Consider the following 24609-nt stretch of genomic DNA (forward strand, 5'->3'; position numbering starts at 1 on the left):
ACTACATCCAATAAGGTTCTGGTGAACTCTCTATATGCAATATCTAAAAAATGTCTCTAATAAAATTTTAACTATAAATATATCATTCTTTTCGAACTAAATTTTCCTTTGAACCAAACTTTAGATAAGGGATCTCTAATCACGTTGTTGATACCACACGATTGTCAACGACAAAGAGGTAAAAGGTCAGCTATATCTATATATATATATATGGATACATATGAGTGACAGTACAGAGTGACAAATAAACAAAAAATTAAAATGGGTGTCAAATTTTATTATATATTTTGGGCATTTTAGTCATTTTGCATTTTATTTAAAATTTTTCTTTCTTTCCTTCTTTCTATTAGAAAAAGAAAAGAAAAGAAAAAGACAGGATTTAAGTACTCTAACACTTTCCCAATTGAATTAGTAATATTTAGCAAACCTCTAAATTATTATGTAATAGAGATGTAAAATTCATGATTAAATCAAATCTCAAGAGATATAGTTGTATTTTACCCTAAAATGTGTAAGCTTATACATAAAATCTTACAAATAACATATAATAATATATAAAGATCAACATGCACCCGACGCTTCCTCTAAACCCTAACCCTAACGGCGGCTGCTTCCCTCCGGAGCCACCAGATCGACGTCGCACATTCCTTAAGGACCCAGGACCTGCCCCGGACTCGCTACCCGCCCCGCTTGTAATTTTTTGGACCCGAACCCGCCTCATTAGGGGCGGGTCTGGAGTGGGTTCTGTCGGGTCCGGGTCCAATGGCCATCCCTATGTGGACTGCTTCTTCTATAACTTTGCAAAATAATATCATACTATCAACAAATAATAAATGGGAAACACGGGGAGCCTCCCGTGTCATGGCCACTCCTAGGATTGCCCCTGTGTGTTTAGTTGCTTGAAGCACGACAATTGATGCTTTTGCAACAAAAAGGAAAAGATACAGTGATACGACATCCCCTTTGCAAGCCTCCTATGTGGAACACAATATTAGAACTGTGATTTATTTAAGGCAAAATATCACTTTTGATCCCACTATATAGGGCCCTTCTCACTTTTGGTCCCACGCTTAATGTGTTCAACACTTGTAGTCCCAAAATCCTAATTTTTTAACACCTTTAGTCCTGCTCCATTAAAAACTGACAGTAACGGCACGTGACAGCTGGTATGGTCCATATTGGTCAACTGGTAAGTCATTTCCGACGAAAGGCAAAATACGTTCTTCTCCCCTTTTCCCCAAATCCACAAAACAAAATCTCTAAATCGCTAATCCCCAAAATCCCTTTTCCCCAAATCCACGAAACAATCATCCCAGTTTTTGGAGCAAAGAGTGGCGGAAGAAGATGAGCTTGAGGCACCAAGTGCTCGTCGATTTTCCAGACCCTATGTACGAGAAATATGGTTAGTAAACTTGCAAACTCTTTTTATGATTTCAACGATATCCTAATCCAACTGAAGTTGTGTCATTTGGGAACAAAGTTAATAGTTTTAGAAAATAAATTTATCGAAGTAAACGAGGCCTGTAAAAATAAATTTATAATTTTGCGAAGGAGGGAATAGTTAATTCCAAACATGGTGCTAAGAAAACCTAAACCCATACCATTTTCTATCTTTCAAATAAGGATACATTGCATCTGACACTCCTAAAATTAGATCTAATTATATAAATATTTTATTTTTTAACAAATAATTCTACCCCTTAATAACAGGAAATTTATAATTACAACTATAAATTTATGAAATATATTTATAATAATTTTGAAACTAAGAAGTATTTTTGTAGTTAAATCTAAATTTCGAACAACATGTGATTTACCTTTCAAATAAATAAAGATAATTACACTTCCCTCCTCTAAAGTTTCATGCAATTACACATGGACCCCTGTGGTTTGTGAAATTTTTATCTAGCACCCTTGAGATTTATTTTTATTCAACAAATAAGTCCATCAGTTAAAAAATTCACTGATTTATTGATGCTAATAAAAAGAACTAAATAAAAATTGATATTAACTCTCGATTGACTTATCACAGGTCATTTAATTTTTTTCCTAATTAAATTACTCTTATAACGATGAAGATATACCCATGAAAATATATAAGGATAATTTGATTATAAAAAGATTTATTTGACCTGTAATAAATCAGTAATAAGTCAATTAGAGGTAAATATATGATTTTTTTTTTAATTTTTTATTAATATCAGTAAATTCAATAAATTTTAACTAACGAATAGACTAATTTGTTAGATATTAACAAAATTTTAGGGGTATTAATGTAATTTTTTAAATAATAAGTAACTTACGTATAATTATACTAAATTTTAGAAAAATGAGTGTAATTGTCCTAATAAATAAGTCAACTATTAGTCAATATTTTTTCAAATAAGAAAGCAATTTTAGGTACTTTAAAGTTTGCACCAAAGCAAAAGCGGTTGCACCAACAGTGGGCCCCAGGTGCGCAGTTACTAGATTACCCTGGAGCAAACACGACAGCGTAGTGCCCAGATTCTTGCCCACCCGACGTCGTATTGGGGATTCCAGGAAACATTCTGGTAAAAGGACAAAGATGTCATTTTAGAAAAACCGTCTTACAAAAGCGTCCAGAGCGAGGGAAGTCGCTGTGTGTATATAACAATAATTCTTTTTCATTTGTTTCAAACTCCTTTTGCAGTTACAGAGGCTGTTAGGTGCGCGTTCGGGCAGACTTGCAGGCAGCGGAGAGAACGGAGAGGAAGAAGAGATGAGTGAGGAGAAGGAAGACGGGGAGGTGAAAGAGACACCCTTTGAGGCGGAGATGGATGAGGCAATGGTGGTGGACGGGGGAGTTGGAGAGGCGGAGGACGGCGGCGCGGTGAAGGGGAAGGTTAGGGGGCCGTGGTCGCCGCACGAGGACGCGATTTTGAGTGGGCTGGTGAGTAAGTTCGGGGCGAGGAATTGGAGCCTGATCGCTCGTGGGATTCCGGGGCGGTCTGGGAAGTCGTGCCGCCTCCGCTGGTGTAATCAGCTCGACCCTTGCGTCAAGAGAAAACCTTTTACTGGTAAAGTTTTGATGATATTACTTCAGGAACTATTTTTCGGGCATCTGATATTTGTTCTTTAGGGCATAAAAAGAGTGGGTTCGTGTGGGCTTGGTTTGTGGTGTTCTTACTGTGCTTGGATGTTTGGTATGTGTTAATATGGGATTGGTTTTTCTGTTGTTTCATTTTCTTTAAGGTTTATTTGAGTTTTTGCTGGTCTAGAGTATTGGGTTTGGCGTGCCAGTGCTCTTATATTGAGTGCAGAATGTGGTTGTTGGCTTTCTTTGATGTGGATATATACAATTTAGTTTCCTGTTTTAGTGTTGCTTCTGCTACCCATTTTGGCTTCTGAATGATTCATTAGAAAGAAATCGTGTTGGGTGGTAGCTATTTCACTGCAATGATTTCTATTTAATGGCTACTCAGATGTGGTACATAGCAATCTACTTGAACCCCAAATGGCAGGTCAAAAAGGACAAGGACCTTACTCTTTGGTTATTTGGAAATGGAGAAAAAATTTCAGGTCTGGATAAGAAAATCTGTATTCCTGCAGGTTGCGCTTTGTATATGTTTTCAATTAGTTGATGCTTTATCTAAAATGAAAATGGTTAAGTGACTTCGTGTATGTATGATCCTCTGAATTTGCTTTGCTAGATTAAATAATATTACTGTTGTGGTCATTTGCAATACAGTGTTCAGTTATATCTTGTTTTTCTTTGCCTCTTGGATGATGCATGCAATGCCCAACTGTGCTTTTACCTTTGTTTTCTTTGCCGCAAGTACTAACCATGCAATGAATTAGAACAGCAGTTCCATTTGAATGACCAAGTGCGGACGTTTATAGACTAATATCAAATGGTACATTTACTTTGATTTATCTTTTTGGTTTTTTTTTTCTGGCTTTAATTCATTTTTCTTCATTTTCTTGGTCGATTGCATTCTTTAGATCAATAGTGAATATAATTCCCAAGACCTTCCTCTAAATATCAACTTAAAGAGAAAAGGAAAGAACAAAAGAAAGACAATTAGGCAATCCTCTTTCTTTTGTAATCCTTTCATATTGTGTAGGTGACAAGAAAATTGATCTACAAACTGTTCCTATCTCATAGGCTTGTATCATGCTGATTCTTCTTGTCATTTGTGATGGTTCCATTTCATCTTTTCCATGCTGCTTCAGTTCTTTTGTAGTCTCATGCATTTGGATATGAGGGAAGGATAGAGAAGTATGAATATTTTGCATTAGAAAATTCAAGTTTCAACACTGAGAAGATAATAAAAGGTCAGGTCTAGAATATAGACTCATTATAGAGAGGACATGGTTTAAAGTGCTTTAGAAACTCTGAAATGCTTATGAGAGAAGTGACTGCCTCTATAGAATCTAAACTCTATTTTAGTTATATCTGATTTTATAAACAACCTTTTAACTAAAGTTCTATTCGACAAATGAAATGACTATTAGAGCCAGATCTTTGCTTAAAACCGAATCTTGAGTAAACGAAAGCTCTTACATGCCATATGTCCTGAATTTTGTGAAAAAACACAGCACATAGAGATGAAGAGGTCTTAAAAAGCATTATCAAATTTATCATTGAGATAATTACCTTGCACAGATTCCAAGGAGGGTCAGGGAATTGCTACAGGAAATTCAATATTACCTTTCATTTTAAAAAATTAATCCTCATTTAGAATTATATTCTCTTTAGATTCTTGTAGATAGCATCCTCTCCTCTATAATAGAGGCTGAGCTAAAATAATTGGCATCAGTTTTTTGCATTTTCTTTTATGTCTTCACATCCTTCAAGAATTCTAGAATATGTCATATATGCAAAAGATATGGAAACTAAAAATACTAATGTGTAAATTGCGTTCTTTTGTAATCATTCTCAAAATATGTCCTGTTTAGTCATAATCCTGAATCCTCGTAGAAAGAACATGAAGATATTACTAAAACCATTAGTTATTTGCAGTTGCTTGGAGTTTCCTAGTTTCGTTTTACATGAGCAGTATCATGTCAGAGAGCTGCAGTTTCTAAAATCTTTATTGGGTCTAAATGAATTGGGTTTTTGAGATGTGAGATTATCTAAACATGGATGAGTTTTTCTGCACACTAACCTTTTAAAAGCTTCAACATAAATTATAGGCTCTTCATCTGGATGGAGCCTAAAAGATGTGCGAGTTCTATTTAATTGAGGTTTGTATGAATGAACAATTTGCTAAGCTCTCTGCCAAGTGGTAGCTGCATATGTTCGCATTGCTTGCAGTAAGATATTGCTTTTGTTAATCCATTGAGACACAACATTAATTTGTTGACAGTAGAATTGTCACCATTGGGCCACAGGGCAGCTCATTCTAATTAACTTTGGGCTACATTTCCACTATATCTTTGAGGAGCAGTTATCATTTTTGTCAGATGCTAACATCAGTTATTCCAATTGTCCTTGAGTTGCTTTCTTTTGTCAAGTTTTCAAGCTGAAGACAAAGGATGGGCTTGTATCTAAAATTTATAATTTCCTGCGAGGGTCAGTTACACCTAAACCCACTCCCAATTGAAGTATTGCAACTTTCCCCCTCGACTTGAAAAATTACACCTAGACCTATGAAAATGCTAAGTTTCCATGCTCACTCATGTTGTTAGGGTTTTGGAAGGAAAATGCTTGCATTGGAAAAAACTTAGTGAACTTTCAATTCGTCTTTCATCTTGTGGTCCGTATATTTTATTGATTGAAATACCTGTAGTAATGCTTTAAAACTTGTAGGGACATGAATGTAATGTAAATAGTTAAAATGAGTAAATTACAACAACCTCCCCTGAGATTTGTCATAATTACGAGTACCCCTTCATTGTTTGAAAGATTACAAATACCCCTCTGATGTTTGAAGAAATTATATAATCCTTGAATGAAGGTATGGAATTGTAAACTTTGTCCTTACTGTATTTTTTTATTTTTTTAAAAAAATTAAAAACTTATAAAAAAATCGAACAGGATGAATAAAAAAAAATTAAAATTTATAAAAATATTATCCACTTAGTCCAAAAAAATTAAAAAAATTTAAAAAATAAATAAAATTATAATTTTTAATCTATAAGGGCATTTTGGTTAGTTCACCATAAAAAATGGAAGAAAACCTAACGGATTGGGCTAATTGTTAGACGGTCGTTAAAATTAGGAGGGTATTAGTAATTTTCCAAACGATGATGGAGTATTCGTAATTATGCGAAACCTCAAGGAGGTCGTCGAAATTTATCCTAGTCAAAATATGGAACTGGAGTAAAATACTATTTTGAACCTATAGGCATCGGCAATGGAAAAAATAGTCATGTATGGTGATTTTTAGTCATTTTATTTATATGAAGTAAGATCACCACCAATTTTGTACCTCTATCAGATAAAATTTTCTTCAAGGAATTGCCTAGTGTTGTAGGATCAAAATATAGAAATAAAAATGTTACAAAAAGCAGTAAGGGAGAAAAAACATTATGATGCTTTCCAATGCGGCAACAAATCTCTATGTATTATTACAGTATGCACACATTTTATAAACATTACATATACATTTATCACCATTTGCAAATATTGCAACATGTTCCTATTAGTAAAAACACTACGAAACCCCTTTTAGAACTATTGAAACCTTACTCAGAGACCCCTTAGCATTTTTACATACAAATCACATCATAATTAGTTTAATATAAACTACATACAAATTAATTGTGCGCACACTTGACAAATATGAACAGGATGAAAGAAATAAAGCCTATGTACATTTTGCCTTAAAAGTAAAGAGAGTCCTGAACTTGTAACCTAAAACAAAATATATCCTCTAGGGTAGAATGATTATTTAATAAATTTATCATTGATTACCTTATTATCGTTAAATCAAGAATTAATCAAGTATATAAATATCCTTCTTTTGTTTCGGCATACAAAGGAGCATCTTCGAGGGGGCTCTACGTGTATAGATGTAATTTTCAATTTTGAGGGGGTAAATTATAATTATGCTATTTTGATGGGGTCTGGATATAATTAACCCTTTCTTAAAACTATGGGGCTCAAGGGGGTCTTATGGTTGTTTCGGATGAATTATGCTTCCGTTCTGCTTTCGACATTTCTGGTCTTGGTAATTATGAATATCATTTCCCCTTCAATGACTTTTTTTTTTTTCAGTGATCCAGTGCTTAAACTGAGTATGTGCTTCTCTTCCATGTATGTGTTCATGATTCTGTCGGTGTATGTGTGTGGATATGTGTTTTGGAGAGGGGGAGGGGAGTATTTGAATATCGGAAGAAACTATTCTGCCCGCCTCAGTGTTGTCCTGGAATATGTAGGTTGTTGCCGTTCGCATATTGTTCGCTGCAGAGATAGACAAGTATCATATGTTACTGTTTGAAGCTTGTTGTGCTTACGTTTTGCAGATGAAGAAGATCATATAATTTTAGAAGCGCATGCAGTTCATGGAAATAAATGGGCAGCAATAGCAAAGCTTCTCCCGGGAAGAACAGATAATGCAATAAAAAACCACTGGAATTCCACACTGAGGCGTAGGAGTGTGAACTTTCGGAAATCAACACCTGCAACCGTCCAGATATCACCTAGTACCAGTACTGAGCAGGTGAAGGCATCTTCAGAAGAAACATCATTAGGTGGAGCTCTTAACTCATTCAAGCACTTGGAGGAACTCGAACATAGGTCAATGGTAAATCAACCTAGCAAAGCCAAAGACATAGCTCAAATCACCTGGAACTCTCATTCTCTTAAACCAAAATCTCCCAATATATCTGGTGGAGCTGTAAAATCATTTAGGTCCTCAGGATTGGAGGATGTTAAACTGATGGAACAAGAACAGCGAAGACAGTTTGAAGGCAAAATTCAAGCTTCTACAGGCAGTTGTGTTTTGAAACAAAATCCACTCACTGCTGAAACTAGTTATCCCTCTGCTGAAGGGAGCCCGCCAGTGGTTTCTCGCCCAGTTGCAAGAATTGGTGCGTTCAATGTATATAACTCTGCTAGCCATGACTCTACTTCCGCAGGAACTGACCCATTGCAGGGACCATTGTTTCAAGCATCTGATGTGGATTTTGGAATATGCAAGTTTCTTGATGTTGCATCTGGTGACCCAGTGGTTCCATTGCGATGTGGCCATGGTTGCTGTGCAGCTTCCAGCATGCATTCTTCTCGGAGCTCATTATTGGGACCAGAGTTCGTTGAATATGAAGAATTGCCCACTTTCTCGAGTCACGAGTTGACATCCGTGGCCACTGATTTGAATAATATTGCACGTATCAGAAGTGGTTTAGAGAGTACTCGAAGGATTCCAGTTCATGCCAATGGCCAAATAATACCTGCATGTGCCCCTATGCATATGGATATGGAAGAGAACGTGAAAAATGATAAATTCCTACTTGAGGAACGAAATTTATTTGCTGGCACGACTAGAGACGTAGCGTCCAACCAGAGAATGATGCCAACATTAACTCTGCGAGCTCAGGTAGAAGGCTTGAGCTAATACTTGAACTTCTTTTTCATTTACTCTGAGAGCTCAGGTAGAAGGCTTGAACTGATACCTGAACAACTTTTTGACGGCACCGTGACTTGTGGAGTGGGAGATTTTGGTTCAGGAAGTCCTGATTTATGGACATTAGTTCTCAACTAAACGGGCTGGAAGCATTAGATCTTGTGAAGACTCTCGGTTTTAACCGATCATAGGAATTCTAGAAATTTTGTTTCATTAGCAAGCAGTTGATATATATGATTTCTACAAGACTGGGTCCGCAAACACTCTCTGATATCAGTGGCTTTATCATTCTTCTAGTGCTGTTCTTGTCCTATGATGTATCGCCTGTGGCCTTGTCAGCATTATTCATGTTTCACAGTTATGATATCTGATCAGGCTCGAAATCGCAGATCGCACTCTAGGCTCATTATCCACCTTCAGCTCCCGATCACCGATATCCTGATAATGAGAAGAAATGTTATCTAGCCGGGGGAAATCTCGGCGAAGATACTCCGACGCTCAAGTCAGTTTCGATAATAGTGAAAAATATACTGCCCTCTTCCAGAAAATAAAAATACTCTCTTTTAATGATAAATATTTGTCTGATTCTCTCAAAAATTCCCTGACTCTGTGCAACTTTCTTCCTCTTATACTGATCACCCCAACCAGCTGACGTGTCTCCCCACGATCTTCATGACTATTCTCACGATTCTACATAATGCACTCACGGTCCGGTATTTGAGGCATTAACTGTGCCATTAAATAACTTATAACTTAGGTAGTTAATACTTGGTCAACTCCCTCGTACGTTTTAGGTTTGCCCCTCCTCTGGAGGGTACATTTGTCTTTTTCCCAATTCCCCCTCATCAATATCTAATGAGTCTTTCTTGGGCCATTTATGCTGTGATTTATTTTGCTTTTATTTTCCCAGGTTGCAGAGAAGCATATCTTGTTAGTTGATGAATATGATTTCTTCTTCTCTGTATTGATGTTCATGCAACATTACGCTGGAAGTGAACGCTACTCTTTGATGTTCATTTCCGTAAGAGTTTTGCTTCGCCTCTTTGAAAATTGTCTTCAACTCACCCTCTCTACAAATTGTGTCTATATTAAAATATAATGGTTGTTGGTAAATTATAATTTGTTATAGATATTAATAATTGCTGTATAGATTGTGATGACTATTAACTTTAGATTTGCAATTTACTCGATTGAAAAAAATAATAATAAAAGTAAAAAATCAATGTCTTGAATTTGATTAAATTATGTAATAATAAATCTTATTATAAAAAAAAAGATTTGTAATTCACTCTATTAAAAAAATAGTAATAACGAAATGTAACTTTTATCCGGATTAAACGAAAGGAGAAATGAAAAGAAGAGAGGAAACGACCGAAGAAGGGTAAGCTAAAAGAATAATACTTTTCATTTTTAATTAATTGTTTGGCATAATTAGGAGAAATGTACTTTCAAATACTTTTACATATTTGATACAAACAAAATAAATTATGAATGATAAAATTTTGTAATTTTACCAAATAATCCTTTTTCTCGTTATTTTGTACTACAAAATAAGTAATTTTAAGTTAGTGAAGAAATCAAAAGTTAAACCTAAAAAAAATTATTAACAAAAATAAGTGATATCATAAAGATAAGTTGCCCAAAAAACGAAAAGATCATATGAGCCCAAGGGAATGCACGATCCAAGAAACCTTAAAGGCCTAGGGTGCCAATAGGAAAGCCAGCTTGAACCAGGGTGGCCCTAGAATGCCCAATCCAAGTAGAGTCCATGGAAAGTGAGGCATGAAGTTCCCTTAAGAGGTAAATTGATAGAAAAAACAAAGAAAGAAAACCCATGCGCCCTAATTCGAAAGTGGTCTATAGGGAAGTTTAGGGGTTTGGAATTTTCCAACCAAAGTAGAAATTCATATCATGTGGCGTCCTTAAGTTGCTTGGGTGGCATCCACATAGGTACTCTAATGTCCCACATCCAAAAGCTACTTAAAATCAACAAGGATCAACAGCCCCAACGAGAACACATGGCGCCTTCAACTGGAAGTCCTCCAAAGCGTAAAGTCTTGAGATTCCAATTGAGGAGAGGTACCTCCTCAACTACTTTATCAAATTCAGGAAGTCATTCTTATTCCCAAAATATTTCCTTATCCAAAAAATGCATCTCTATCCACCGTGGAGGATTGTGGGGCTCCAATCTCCAAGAGACAACTCCCCATTAAATTCGTGGGGATGAGCCCTTATCCAAATGCCAGGAGATAGGCCTCTATCGAATTCGTGGGAATTCCACTTATCCAATCGCTAAGAGGTAACCCAATACTAAATTCGTTGGGGTTCGGTAGATGAAACAACAACTTTAATTTCTGACTTGAAGTTTTACACTTCGAACTTCAATTCCAATCTCTCACTTGTATAAAAAAAAAAAAGCGAGTACCTTCACTCTCAATTCTACTCATTTACTCGCTTTATTCCTAGCATTTTATTTAATTACTTTATACCTAACTAGACCCCAGCACTATTTTTGGCTAGCATGAATTTGTGCCATTTTAGGAAGACAAAACTAAGACGTGAGAATGATAGAGGTTACCAACAATGGGACCAAAATCTAAGAAGGAGAAAACAAAATCAAGATCAACAAAATGTCCCGTCTTCTTGAGATGGAAGGACAAAGAAGGACCCCCTATATGCTCCTCAGACCAATACCTCCTAGGATACTTTCTCTCACTGGACCACCTCCAGCAGATGATACAACCATCGCTCAGGCCCACTCTAGCCCATTTGTATCCTTACTTAATAATAATGTCACTACTAATCAACTTCGAATATGTAGGGAACTTGCGATAGGACATACCCCATAAAGGAAAGCTAGAGAACCCACCTCGATGGGAAAATGCCCCTGTACATTGATAGGCCTCAGTAGGGACTCCAAGACCTACAGAGGTCTTTGGGGTTCACATAGTAGAACTTAAACGAACTTCCCTTCAACTGGAGGGAACCTAATTTTTCAGAGTCCATGGGACCTTAGATCCACAGAGCACCTATTCCTCTCCTAGAATGTTGTCCTTCTCCACTTTTATACTATTGGGATAAAGTGCTTTGTATTTGTAATCACCTTCATATGGCCAGTCTAACATTGGTTCTATGAATTATCTATGAGATCAATCCAATCATTCAGTTCTCTCTTTTTCTAAACCAATTTGTCAGTAGTAAACAAAGTAGGAGGCAACAATGAGCTCTTCTCCTATACGACAAAAGGAAGCATGATTGTTGAGGATTGCTAAATGGTAGTTTTTTAAGTCTCTAGCTAAGAAATCCCCTTCCAATTATGATAGTCTCCGAACTCGAACAGAAAAATACATAAACATAGAGGAGACTAGGAAGTACAAGAAAGAAGTCCTTGGTAAAAAATGCAAAAAAGGGGAAAACAATGCCTTGCTCTGCGAAAACCTTGAGGAATAAGCCGTCCCTCGTGAAAGCCTACATAGTTGCAAGCACGTAAGTCTCCTTCGTGGAGACACAAGCCTAGCTCTATGCAAACACTTAAGCCTCCTCCGTAGAGGCACATAAGCCCTACACCGATCACGAGCCCTAAAAAGGCTTGTTTTAAACACAGGTACAAAAAAAACCTATTCTGTGCAAGCACACAAACCCTATTCTATGGAGGCGCACAAGTCTTCCTCCTTGTAGGCACCTAAGCCCTCCTCCATTGAGGCACACAAAGCCCTATCTCTGAACAGACACCAACTAAGTCATCCTCTGTAGAGGCACATAAACCTTGCTCCAAGTAGGCAACACTCAAAAAAGCCTTGTTTTCTTCACAGGCACAAAAAACCCAAGCCTTATTATGTGCAAATACCTAAGCTTTGTTCCATGCAGGCATATATGCCCTGCCCCTGAGCAGGCACTTTGGGAAAAGTCATGCTTAGTGCATGCACCTCGCCTTGTACTGACACCCTTAATATAATTTTGGCACCTTATAGGCACGAGGGAAACCCTCTTTATAAGCATACTTATGCTACCAACATTTTTTTTGGCAGGAAAGCGAAAAAGGACTTTCTCTTCTGGATAGGGTGCACCTAGAAGCCTATCTTAGTAAGGCCTAGGGTGCCCCAAAAAACCCAATTCAAGTAGAGCTCCTAAGGAGTTAGGCTAAAAATGCACTCAAGTAAATTAATGGAAAGAAACCCCAAGTGGCCCAAATTCGAGAGAACCTAAATCCAAGGAGGTCACGTAGGCCAACAAAGAAGGTTAAGGGATTGAAATCCCCCAACCAAAATAGAAGCACATATCATATGGTATCCATCGGTGACTTAGGTGGCATCCACGTAGGACATCTAAGGATTCACATCCAAAGTCCCAACAAAATTAGATAAGGACCAATCACCCCAACATGGACACATGATGCCTTCACCTGAAAGTAACCTTCGAGCCCTAAGGTTTTGGGATTCCAACTGAGGGAGGTAACTCCTCAACCACTTTGCCAAAAACTTGTAAAGACCTTAACACCAAAACATATCCTTATCTAGAGAAGGCATCTCTATCCACCCCAAGGATTGCATAATTCCAACCGCCAAGAGATAATCCCTTATTAAATATTGCAGATGCGACCAACTGGGCAAGAGATAGCTCTCTATCGAATCTGTGGGAGATTCGGCCTTATGCAACCACTATAAAATAACCCTCCACTAAATTCGTAAAAATCTTCCACTGCATCCATGGGGGATTCAGTCTTTCAACCGGTTGAGAAGTTGCTTATAAATTGTGAGCTTTCCCAGTAGAAAAAACCAAGTTTAGATGAAACACCAACTTCAATTTCCAACTTGAAATTTAACACTTGGACTTCAATTCTATCTCATCTATACACAAAAAATGAGGAATTTCACTGTCAATTTCACAAACAATGTTTATAAGAATTCACAGCCAAATTTCGAATACACAAATGAATTTTATTAATTTAAATAAAGAAGAGTTACAATCTCTGAAGTTAATTATTGTCTCTTGATTCTTCTCTCCGAATGTTGATGTAAGGGATTGATGCTTATTCTTAAACCTGATACTTAATCTCTTCCCGATTTTATAGAGCAAACTACATGACATCTTGAAATGTGATATCAAGACTTGAAGATTTAATGCCAAGGAAGACGTGGAACCTTTTAGAGAGCTCTTTTATTTGCTTTTAGACATGAGTCATTTGAATTTTGTTGTGTGTATGTGATGAATGCCCAAATTTTATAGGCATGAGAAGGTTTGAATAACTTGGACTCACTTTTGTTTGGCTTGAACACATACTTTGATATAGATCTCTCAGCTAATGGGCCATACTTGAACATACTTTGACCCAATTAGCTAATTCAAAAAAAAAAAAGAAAAAAGAAAAAATTTGTGTTTTTATCTTAGATTTACCCATCAAGGTGCATAAGAGCCAAATTTGGTACGGGCTTATTTGAATTTATTATCTAAGACATGTGTAAAATCTAAATTTGTTGTGAACTTTAATTTGAAACTCAATTATTAACTGATCTATTTGAGCTTTTAATTGATAATCTATTCCAAAAATTTCGTATCATAAGCGGGCACTTGTTAGTCTTTTTAGTCTCATACTTCCCCTTTTCTGCCTAATTTTCGACCAAAATAAAATTGAGCTCCAAAGGGTTCATATACATCTAATTTTACTTTACCTCCATTTATTCTCCCTAACTAAATATCAACTATTTCCTCACATATATAATTTTATTTTCACTTTCCTTATACATCTTATTTCGCATGAACCAAACAAGCTCTAGGTCTTCTCATTTTACACAACTTAACGCAAGCTAAAATTTGGATAAATTACAACGCACACTTGAAATTAAATCTAATTACACAAACACACATATCATTTATAAAATTATAGATACAATTTATAAGTTTTTACTATGAATTTAAAATTACACAAACATCCCATTAGAGGAAAAAACTGATAAGTAGTAAACTACATCTATACCAGATCCTCAAGGGTGTGATCTAGTTACGAAACACACACGTATTTATATAATTAGAGCTAACTTGAAAAGTGTAAATATAAATTACTCTCTTATTCCCACATTATTTAAATAAATTCCCAATTTCAACCCAAAATCATCAATATGTTTATACCAAAAAATTTGTTTCGGTGAGCATTATTACCATTACCAGCCAAATGGGGAAAGGGAAAGCAAAAAGGCATACTTTCTCTTGATTGAAATTTTTTGGAAAGTTTTAGTAAACTTCATAATTTGGAATTGAAGATAATCATTATCTATTGTATGTATCTGAATTCTTCTTTAAGCTGCTTCATCATTAGATATTGAATTATATATAGGTCGGTCCGTAACATTTATTTATTTTTAATGTTCTAACTTATTTAGATATTGAATTATAGAAAAGAAAGAATCAATTAAAGAAATATAATTTTTTTGTTATAATTAATTATCATAGTCAAAAGTAAAAAGTCATGACAAATTGCATAATGGCGATTATCTATTATTTTAGTAACCGAGGCCAAAACCTAATATTTTCTGTTATAGCTAAAACCATGACGAATATTAATTAATTGTAGTTAACACATAAAATTTTGAATTAATTTTATTTGATCATGATACATAATATTAATTTATTATAATTTTTAAGTCACAATTATTTATATTGAATAATATATATACATATATATATATTTTGTGTAGTGATTGAAACTAGAGTTAAGAATTATTAATATTTTATTGATCATAAGCTGATCTGATTTTTCAAGCATCATGTATCAAATAATTCAAACTAGTCCGAAATGTACGCTGGATGCGTTTGCAAATACAATATACATATATACAATATTGTTATTGAATTTTCTGTTTTTTAATTAAAAATATAATTGAGTAAATTAAAATAGAGAAAAGAAATAAAAAGAAATTCAGATACAAACAATAATGTGGATGAGTGGGATAATGAACGTCTCAATATTAGTTTGAACATGGTAAATGAGGAACAAAATGAATTAATTATTTTAAAATGAAAATGAAATGAGAAACCAAAAAATATAAAAACACTAAAATCATCCTTTTCAATTTCTATATGTGTCAGAAACACCTTGGATGCATGTCCAAATGCAACAGTTTTGTTCTTGAATATATTTAAATCACACATCAAAATACCAAAAACAAAAAGATTACATTACAAAAATTAATATACTAAATTAATTTAATTATTATTTAGTTAATAATATTCATATTTAAATTGGTATGATATGGATTTAAAATAAAAAAGGAATACAATATATATATATATGATATACATAAAAATTAGTTGGTCCTAAGAGGGCCAAGTGATCCAAAAAGAAAACGAGAGGCCCATAACATTCTAAGAGCCCCAAAAGAACCTGAAAGGTAGCCTTGGTGGGTACCCCTAGAAAACAAATTGGGAAAAGGAGGAAGCTAAAGGCATCCCCCTATTCGAACTATGATCAAAACCCGATAAATACTCGGCCTAAAAGGTTCGCGCACATGGCAACCGACTCTCCCACGTGGCATCCTACTCTCCTATGTGGCATCTCGTCAACCCCAAGTCAACAACCATATTAGACCACATGAGCCCTAGGAGGAACCCCCTAGCAAGACAAAGTAAGGAAGGACTCCCTAACAATTAGGACTCCCTGACGGCTAGACTCCTTGTTAACGAGGAAGGTGCCCTCAAAGTCCTAGACTCCTTGGCAACTTGGACTTCCTAGCGATTAGGAATTGTTGCTGATGAAGGGTCCACATGATTCAGAGATAAGCATTCAACAACAATATTAATAGAAGATAAAAATAAATTATAGCTTTCCAAATGACCTTTATCCACTTTTTTCGAAAATTGAGGAAACGTGCAGAGCCCTATCGGAAGAGGATATCCTCCTATAAATATAGGTTTACTCTTTCATACTGATGGCACGTCAAGACACCTTCATGAGACCCTCTAACACCTCTCACACATAATCTTACTCTCTAAATCATCTCTCTCTCTCTCTCTAAACACTTTCTAAATATTCTCTAAGCACTCTACAAGTATATTATCACGTGTTCTTGCACTTTTTACCGACTTTATTCACCATATCTCTATTTTAATTATATTTATTTACTTTTTGGCTTTATTACATCTCAAATCCAATACTAACTTGTGCGTCGGAGTGCTAACGCCTTGTTGCAAGTCCCCCTTTAAGATTTGCATTTATTTCAACTCAAACTTTGAGCATAGTCCATATCAATTGGACCCGTGCATTTTTTGAATGCATCATTAGCACCGTCCATGAGAACATAGATCTAAAACGTAAGAACAATGGAAGGAGTCCACACTTCCTCGGAGGACTCCCCCGGAAGGATGGTCCCCTTCACGTTAGAGGATTTCCCACACACGATTACTGTTTCTTTTCATGGCCCAACTTTAGCGGCCCATCATTATCACTACTTAATTCTAATATTCCTGCTAATTCAATTTTTAACGTGCAGGACTTCCCCCTAGAAGACTAGGAGGGCATCCTCTTCAGGAAATAAACCCTGCCCCCAGGTAGGCATCCCCTTTAGAAAATAAATTTTCACATGTAAGCTTCCCTCGGGGAGTATCTTTAATATTTTAATTTAATAATTTTGAAGGTTTATTTTACCACTTTCACTAAGTTAACATGTGCTTCTGGTAGGAATTTCATAAGAAAGACATTCCTATCACAAAAAGCATTGTCTTGAACACAAGCACGGAGGCCCTCCTCCGTGGAGGCACCCCAATCATTCTCGTGCAAGTACTTAGGTCCTTCTTTTAGGGTGTCCCATGCAGGCACCTAAGTCCTCCTCCACAGAGGCATCTAAGCCCTGCTTTCGACGAACACCTTATTCTTCCTCCGACGAGGCTCTTAAGTCTTGCTCCAAGGAAGCCCCACTCAAATAAGCCCACCTCCATTTACCGAAAAAAAATAAGCCTTCCTCCAAGAAGGCACAATAATTTTGCTCCGTGCAAGACCTATCCATAGTATATATACATGTCTTCGTTATTCAACATGCTCTTGTAGAAAGATAAAGCCCAACAACGAAAAAGGCAAAAAAGACCCATGTTAAGCCCTCCTTCATGGAGACACCCTCATAAAAAGCCCTGCTTTATACAGGAATGAAGTAAGCTCTCTTTTTATTATGAGCATACTTATACTACTGACATTCTTTGCAGGAATTCAAAAAAACAAATAAAGAGAGAAAAGAAAAATTCATTCTTATACTAAACAAAGGAGAAGCATTTTGAGATTTAATCTCCTTTCAATTATAAAAAATAACTTGAAAGAAAACTATTATTCTTCCCCTCCTCTTTTTTACTTCCCCTTTCTACGTACCCATTTGAACCAAATGAATCCTTAAGTTTAAAACAAAGGTAGTGGCCCTCAATGACTAGCCTAATAGGCCTGACCCTGTTGGTCCATGAACAAGACATCAAGCATATAATTTCTACATTTATACTAACATGATAGACCCCAAAATGAGTCAAATACGATAGGAAAACTCGACAAACAGAAGTGATTACACATCACATTATACTAAATTTTTTCAACAAACTCTCCCTAAATTTGGAACGGGCAACCTATCAACAACAAGTAAAACAAGCTCCCCAAATTTCGAATTGACTGGGTATGACTCGTTCAAACGATCATATCTCTTTTCAAATATGTCCAAATTTCAATTCGTTTTTCTTGTTACGGTGAATCACTTACAGCAATTAACGTCCATATTCTCCTTCCAACCAGTCTATAAATAAAGATCATAATGCAGTCGCAAAGGTAAGTTCATTCACACTCACACACTTTTCATTCTAAATCAACGGCAAGGTTATGAGCTCCATTCTCATTTTCTGCACGCTATAAGCATATTTTATCGTATTCGTCGATATTTTATCACTCTACTTGTGTCATTGCACCATATTTTACTTTATTTTCAAGTATTTCTTTTCTTATTTTTTCAGTAAATCAAATTATAAATTTAAGTATTAGAGTACTAACCTCTATTTTGCTAATTAGCCCTCCTTTAATTTTGATTTTTTTGTGAATATCCTTCAACTATTATAGTGCTACTAAACCCGGTACGCATCAACATTATTTGGATAATTTCCATCAAGCAACTTGATACTTGAATTGAATTTCTTATTTAAAGAAGTCAGTTCATATTTTTAATCTATTGTCGGTAATTTATATGTAATATTGAATGAGGAATAAAATTAAAAGTTTATATAATTTTTTTATTAATGTTAACATTTTTCATTTAAACCTCAATAAGGAGTATAATTATAAATGCAGAATTTTTGAAGGGGTGCAAGTGTATTTTTAAATTTTATTATTTGAAAAAAGTAAAATTTCATATTTTTAAAGAAAATTTAAGTGTAATTAACTGATATTTTATTGACTCAACAAATCCTCTACCCTAATTTCAATTTTCTCCTAAATCCCTCACTCATTAATGGACTCTCCTTTTATGCATCAGCCTCAGCCTAAGAAGCAAGCACATGATCAATTACGTATACTCACACTTGTAAGATCACTTTGAGATGTCTGATGGAAGTGCAAATAGAAAGCTATCAGGTACTGCACCCATCTCATAAATTCTACCAAAGAGTTCGCCGAAAAAGAGATTCGCAAAATCTCCCTGTAAAAGAGGCTCGATGGCCATTGCTTTTCGCCTCACCTGCACAGCTGCGCTTCTGTTTCACTGCGTGTACTGTGTGTTTTTTCTCTTTATAGAGAACTGAGTAGATCTCTTTTCGAACTGTGTTTTGATCCCCGGGTACTCTGTCCCATCGAATGACTGTAGAGAGGGAGTGGGTACAGCACCTACCTCAAAGACAATAATACAGTCGAGAGAGAGAGACTCTGGCAGGGGTGGTGTTAATGATTTCGGTCTGTTTCAGCATTTACATGAAGATTCTTAATCTGGGTCTATGTAAAAATGTCGACTTTGCAGCAGACCAATGATGTTGATTTAGAGTCAGCAAGTAGTAACAATGGTGGTACTGCTAACAGCGGTGGCGGAAGCTGTCACCGCCAAGTGGCCGCCGTGAGTGAAGGTGGCGGACAGCACTTACCGGATGAAAGTGAGATTGTTCAAGAGGCGGAAGTTCATGGTGATAATAAAGAGAAGCATGAGAGGAAGGAATCCAGTGTTTCAGAGTGTTCGGTGGAGATTGTGGATCTGGAAGCTGGGCCACCTGACACCAAGCTACATTTGGCTACAACCGAGAGGGACTGTAGGATTTGCCATCTGAGCATGGATGCAGCCAATCCGGACTGTGGGTTCCCTATTGAACTGGGCTGTTCTTGTAAAGACGATTTGGCTGCTGCCCACAAACAATGTGCTGAGGCTTGGTTCAAGATCAAGGGAAACAAGTAAGTAACTGGAGAAAAGCTTTAATCTTTTTATTCATTTTATATCAAATTCTAAGTATCTGCGTAAATTTGTGGAACGCCATTTTGGATTTAGACTGTGTGCAACTTTTTATTTCGATTGCTTCAGGGTTCTTGAAGAATGAGGTGAATTGTGGTGCTTTGAATGTTTGGCTTTCTGTATAGTTAGTTCTTAAGAATAAGAATTGATCAAATGTTTTCTTTCAGCATTTCTCTTTCGATTTTGATGTTTCTGGTAATTTCTGAGGTTGGAGATGTTAATTGTTGAGGTAATAAGCCAAAGGGGTTTTGGAGCAGTGTAAGGTAGATAATAAAGAAACTTTATCTTTTGAACAGTTCATAGCTTTAACTTTTGATGGGAATGAAAGAGAATACTGATGTGGAATAAGGGGAAAAAGAATTTTGGAAAAGAGAAGCACAAATGGAAAGAATCTCTAACATAGAGAAAAAGATTAAAGCACGAGGAATAGTTTGACAGCCTCCTTTTCTCCAGTTTTGTCTTTGGTCGGCACCACGAATTGGAATTTAACCATCTCTCTGTCTTTTGGAGAGGGATAGCATTACATATGATAAGTTTCGACTTAGACTTAGTTTGGTTATCTGATATGTAATGGAGTTCCTCGACTGGATAATTAGTGACAAAAGCCGGCTTCCTCGTTTCTAGTTTGATACCGAATTTCTTGAATTTGAAAATGGTATGATCTATAGAGCCATTCAAGCACTTACACCAGTACCATAAATTATTTTGTCATTCGTCCTTCTATTTTAAATAATTACGTACTCTCGGTCTGTCGATTTGTTTATTCACGCTCACACTCCCATTTCGGCTGTTTAATCTAATCTATAACTAGAAATGATATATATCACCGATCGATTTATCTTGCGTGTCTATCTGTATCTCCTATTTATGTATGTGCTGCTAAAAAATCAGTCAGCACTTGCAAGTGAAAGTACCTTCTGATTTGGCCACAGTGTTTGAATAGCTGATCTTGAAGGTGTTTAAATAGGGGGTCTTCGGCATCTTCATGTTTGACTGGGTGAAGTTGTCTTGTAAATGAATCTTCATGGTGTAATGCATTTTAACTGCTTATGCTGTAGTCTGTTTCCATTTGGTCATAGAGATGTCATAAGATTTCGTCTTACGTAATTGTCTTGCTCATCTGGTTGGCTAAGACCTTTGAGTTCCCACTTAATCTCTGGATATTGTTTTTGCATGAGTCTCTGTTTACTATGTGAATTGATCCACTAACTTTAGTTCAAGTTTAGCGAAATCTCTATAATATACAGTGTTGAGGGTTTCAAACTCTATGAAGTTCTAAATTTGAAGAACAGCTGTGGAGTATTCTTTGGTTAAATCACTCTATATAATCCCCAAAACTTCAGCACATAAATCTCCCCATCGTTCCAACAAATTGGTGCCCAACTGGATCTCAAGAAAATGTGAAGTAATTTATAGACTGCTAATGTGAAGATTTGGAGAATTGTGTTTACATCTTTGAAAACAAAGATTGTCGTTTAATTTTGTTCTTGTTCCGGGCACTCTGAATACCAACTGCTTAAACATTCTGTTCTTCATACATTACACTATCAACCTTGCTGTGTATTTCCTATTTGCAGGACCTGCGAGATATGTGGATCCATTGCACAAAACGTGGTCGGTGTAAATGAGGCCGAGTCGAGAGAGGAGTGGAACGAGACGAGCGATGCTGATGGCCCAGCCGCGACTATGTCGGCACCCGTGTCGGAGTCGCGAAACTTCTGGCAAGGCCATCGGTTCCTCAACTTTTTGTTAGCTTGTATGGTGTTTGCATTTGTCATCTCGTGGCTTTTTCACTTCAACGTACCCGGGTGAGGTCCTCAAAACTGCTACCTACTTCTCATTTGGTGGCATTTTGGCTGAATTTCTCCTCACCTTCTGGTCTAGATATGTATGCTCCCATCTACTGCCAGCTTGTGTATATTAGTTGTAGAGCTCAAGATGTTCTTGGATGCATCTTTTATCTATTATGATAATATGCTGTTTTAGTGGAGGGTCGGAGACAACCTCAATTTGATCCCAAGTTTCTCTCCTTCAAGCAGAGAGAGATGTCAACTCAATCAATTGATTGACGACGCTGTGATAATATGTTGTTAATAGCACACAGTTGTATGTTTATTTATGTCAATAGGATGGTCGTGCAATTTAGATTGTGTTTTGATACGTGTAAGCTCTTAAAAATATTTATTAGAAGGTTGAGAATTTATAAGACATTAAAAAATGTTCTAATAAAATTTAAGAAAATGGAATTATAAGATTAAAAAGTAAAATGTTAGGAGTTTCTTTAGAAAAATAAAAGATTTTAATTTATTTTCAAGATAGTGACAAATTTCTTGACATATATGTATTAAATGCAATAAAAGGCACAATTAAATTTAAAATAAAAAATTTAATTCCATATAGTTTTGTTCTTTATGTGGTCACTATAATTCAGTTGAACATCCCAATCAATTTACACCCGACTAGCCTATCTAAATTTGGTGTGCATGAGATTGATGCCATGTGATATGAGATTATGGGCTCGACTTTTGCTAATATGTTTTTTTTTTCTTTTTTTCATTTTTTATTGTAATAGTTGTTGATTAATTATAAATGATTATTAATTATAAAATTGATATGTTCATTTTTGTAAGTGATGATTGAGATTCATAATAGAGTCCAAATTTCTTTACAAACTTATTAATATACCTTAGTAATAAAATCTCAATGCTCTATAGGTGAGATCTAATGCATTGATAAAATTACTTATATTTTTTAAAAAGAAAAAAAAAAGAAAGAAAGAAGAAAAGAAAAGGGTTGATGTTTATAAAGGTCCAATAGCATCACAAGAACCGAATTTTTTTAAAAAAAAAAATCTTAGATTATCAAAGCGTTAACCTACAAAATAGAAGTCATTGCTCTGACACTTAAGTCAATAATGAGTTTACAATGAAATAAATAAGGAAATCAAGTAAAACATGAGATCGATTAAGTTAAATGTATACTCTAAGTGTGGGGTGCTGAAAATATACAGAATAGTGTAAAAACACGTGTGAAGAGTACAACAACTTATTTATTTGAACCCTTATTTATAGAAGCAGTTTATAAGAGATTTTTAAGAATCAATTGAGGGAGGTTGAGATATTTTGAGATTCTTAGAATGTCTAGTTTATGAGGATAATATTTATCCCCCTTGATGCGTACTAGGAATTTGGTCACACCACAAATATGAAAGATTTTTAAAAAATTTTAAAATTATCAGAGGTCTAACACTGAAAAAAAGAGGTTAGTACTCCGATGCTTAAGTCAGTAACGATTTATGAAGAAATAAAAAGAGAAATTTAAAATAAAGTGAGAATAATGGTATAAATTGGTGATAAGATGTATATATTTGTGCAGAATGCAAATTATAAGTTTGAAATATCCTAAAAACCGAGAGAGAATGGTGCAAGAAAGTGAGAGTTTGAGAATAAGAACATCACATGTCCCCAAAAACCTACACAAAGACCTCTATTTATAGGCTTATACAGAATTGGATACGGGGTCAATTGTTGAGTTTCATATGCCATTAGTAAGCTCTTTGAATCAACTGTCATCCGCAACAAACCGTTGGGGATTTTGGATAAGTATTGTTTGAGATACATGAGTTGCACTAAATCTTGCCAAATCTGCCTATAACTTTGGGAATTAGTTATCCTTAGATCTTCCAGCTCATTATCTACCGATTTATCTGGAACCACCTGGAGATATTTTAAGGTGATATGTACAAATGTGTTGGCAAGCTACATACATGTCCTCCCAGCTATATGATGACGTGTCCGACTGATATGGGCCTATTTCTTGGGTCTACCAGTTCGATAAAGCAGCAGGTAAACCTGGGGGCCTTTATATGTCCTATTGGTGGGCTTTATCTATCCTGCTAGTGATTTTTATCCATCTTGCTGATAGGCTCTTAGTCAGCTGGACTATTATGCCTAACTTGTGGGTTTGACTCAATAATTTTAATGGGCATCATCACCCCTGTTGACCACATCATCTGAACCCCACACCAGTAGGAAGAGGTCGTGCAGATTAGCAATAGAATAACCTAAAATAAGGAAATTGAGTATCTATGATTTTCATCCAATCAGTTCCAACTAACATGTGCGTCCCCTGCTGATACACTTTTAGGATGAGGTGGTATTGTACGTGTACAATAATATTGACGTGTTGATGAGTGGATGGGTCTTAAGCTTGCTAATATTAGGTTTAGACTGAAAGTTGCCCCGTCAATAGGGGGATAGAAACTGAGCTGATTAGGTTAGTGGTCCTTCAATCTGTTGATAACGAATAAACCAACACAATTTAATCTATTAATATTGAGTAACTTGGAGGCCCCAAGCATGAATGACGAAATCAAATTATTTTTCTTTCTCATTTCTTTTTTCTTTTTTTTTTTTCCTGCTAACCTCTTTATTTATTTAATTTGCCGTCCCTTATCTCTCATCTCACTTTTCTTCTCCTATTTCAGCGAACCTCTCCGATTGGGCTTCACTAACTAAGTGGGTTCATAGTAACAGTCAAATTTGAGGCCCAAGTATTAAAGTGTTGCTATTCCTACAATATAATAAAGTTCTATGTTTGACTTTGAGAAAATATGCAAACTTAGCTAATATTTG

The 24609-nt window shown here is 35.8% G+C and overlaps 2 protein-coding genes across 2 annotated transcripts; both read left to right on the plus strand.

Annotated features, from left to right (window-relative positions):
- Window positions 1-2641: 2641 nt before the first annotated feature.
- LOC105160924 (transcription factor MYB25) lies at window positions 2642-8827 on the plus strand. Its single transcript, XM_011078452.3, has 2 exons — window positions 2642-3038; window positions 7432-8827. Exons 1-2 carry the CDS (start codon window positions 2741-2743, stop codon window positions 8520-8522), a joined length of 1389 nt encoding a protein of 462 aa, XP_011076754.1. The 5' UTR covers window positions 2642-2740; the 3' UTR covers window positions 8523-8827.
- A 10139-nt stretch (window positions 8828-18966) lies between these two features.
- On the plus strand, window positions 18967-22100 carry LOC105160925 (uncharacterized). Its single transcript, XM_011078453.3, has 2 exons — window positions 18967-19917; window positions 21553-22100. Exons 1-2 carry the CDS (start codon window positions 19481-19483, stop codon window positions 21785-21787), a joined length of 672 nt encoding a protein of 223 aa, XP_011076755.1. The 5' UTR covers window positions 18967-19480; the 3' UTR covers window positions 21788-22100.
- The last annotated feature ends 2509 nt before the right edge of the window (window positions 22101-24609 follow it).

Source organism: Sesamum indicum, linkage group LG4 (genome assembly GCF_026168435.1).
Source record: "Sesamum indicum cultivar Baizhima isolate 11 linkage group LG4, ASM2616843v1, whole genome shotgun sequence".
Classification (NCBI taxonomy): Eukaryota; Viridiplantae; Streptophyta; class Magnoliopsida; order Lamiales; family Pedaliaceae; genus Sesamum; species Sesamum indicum.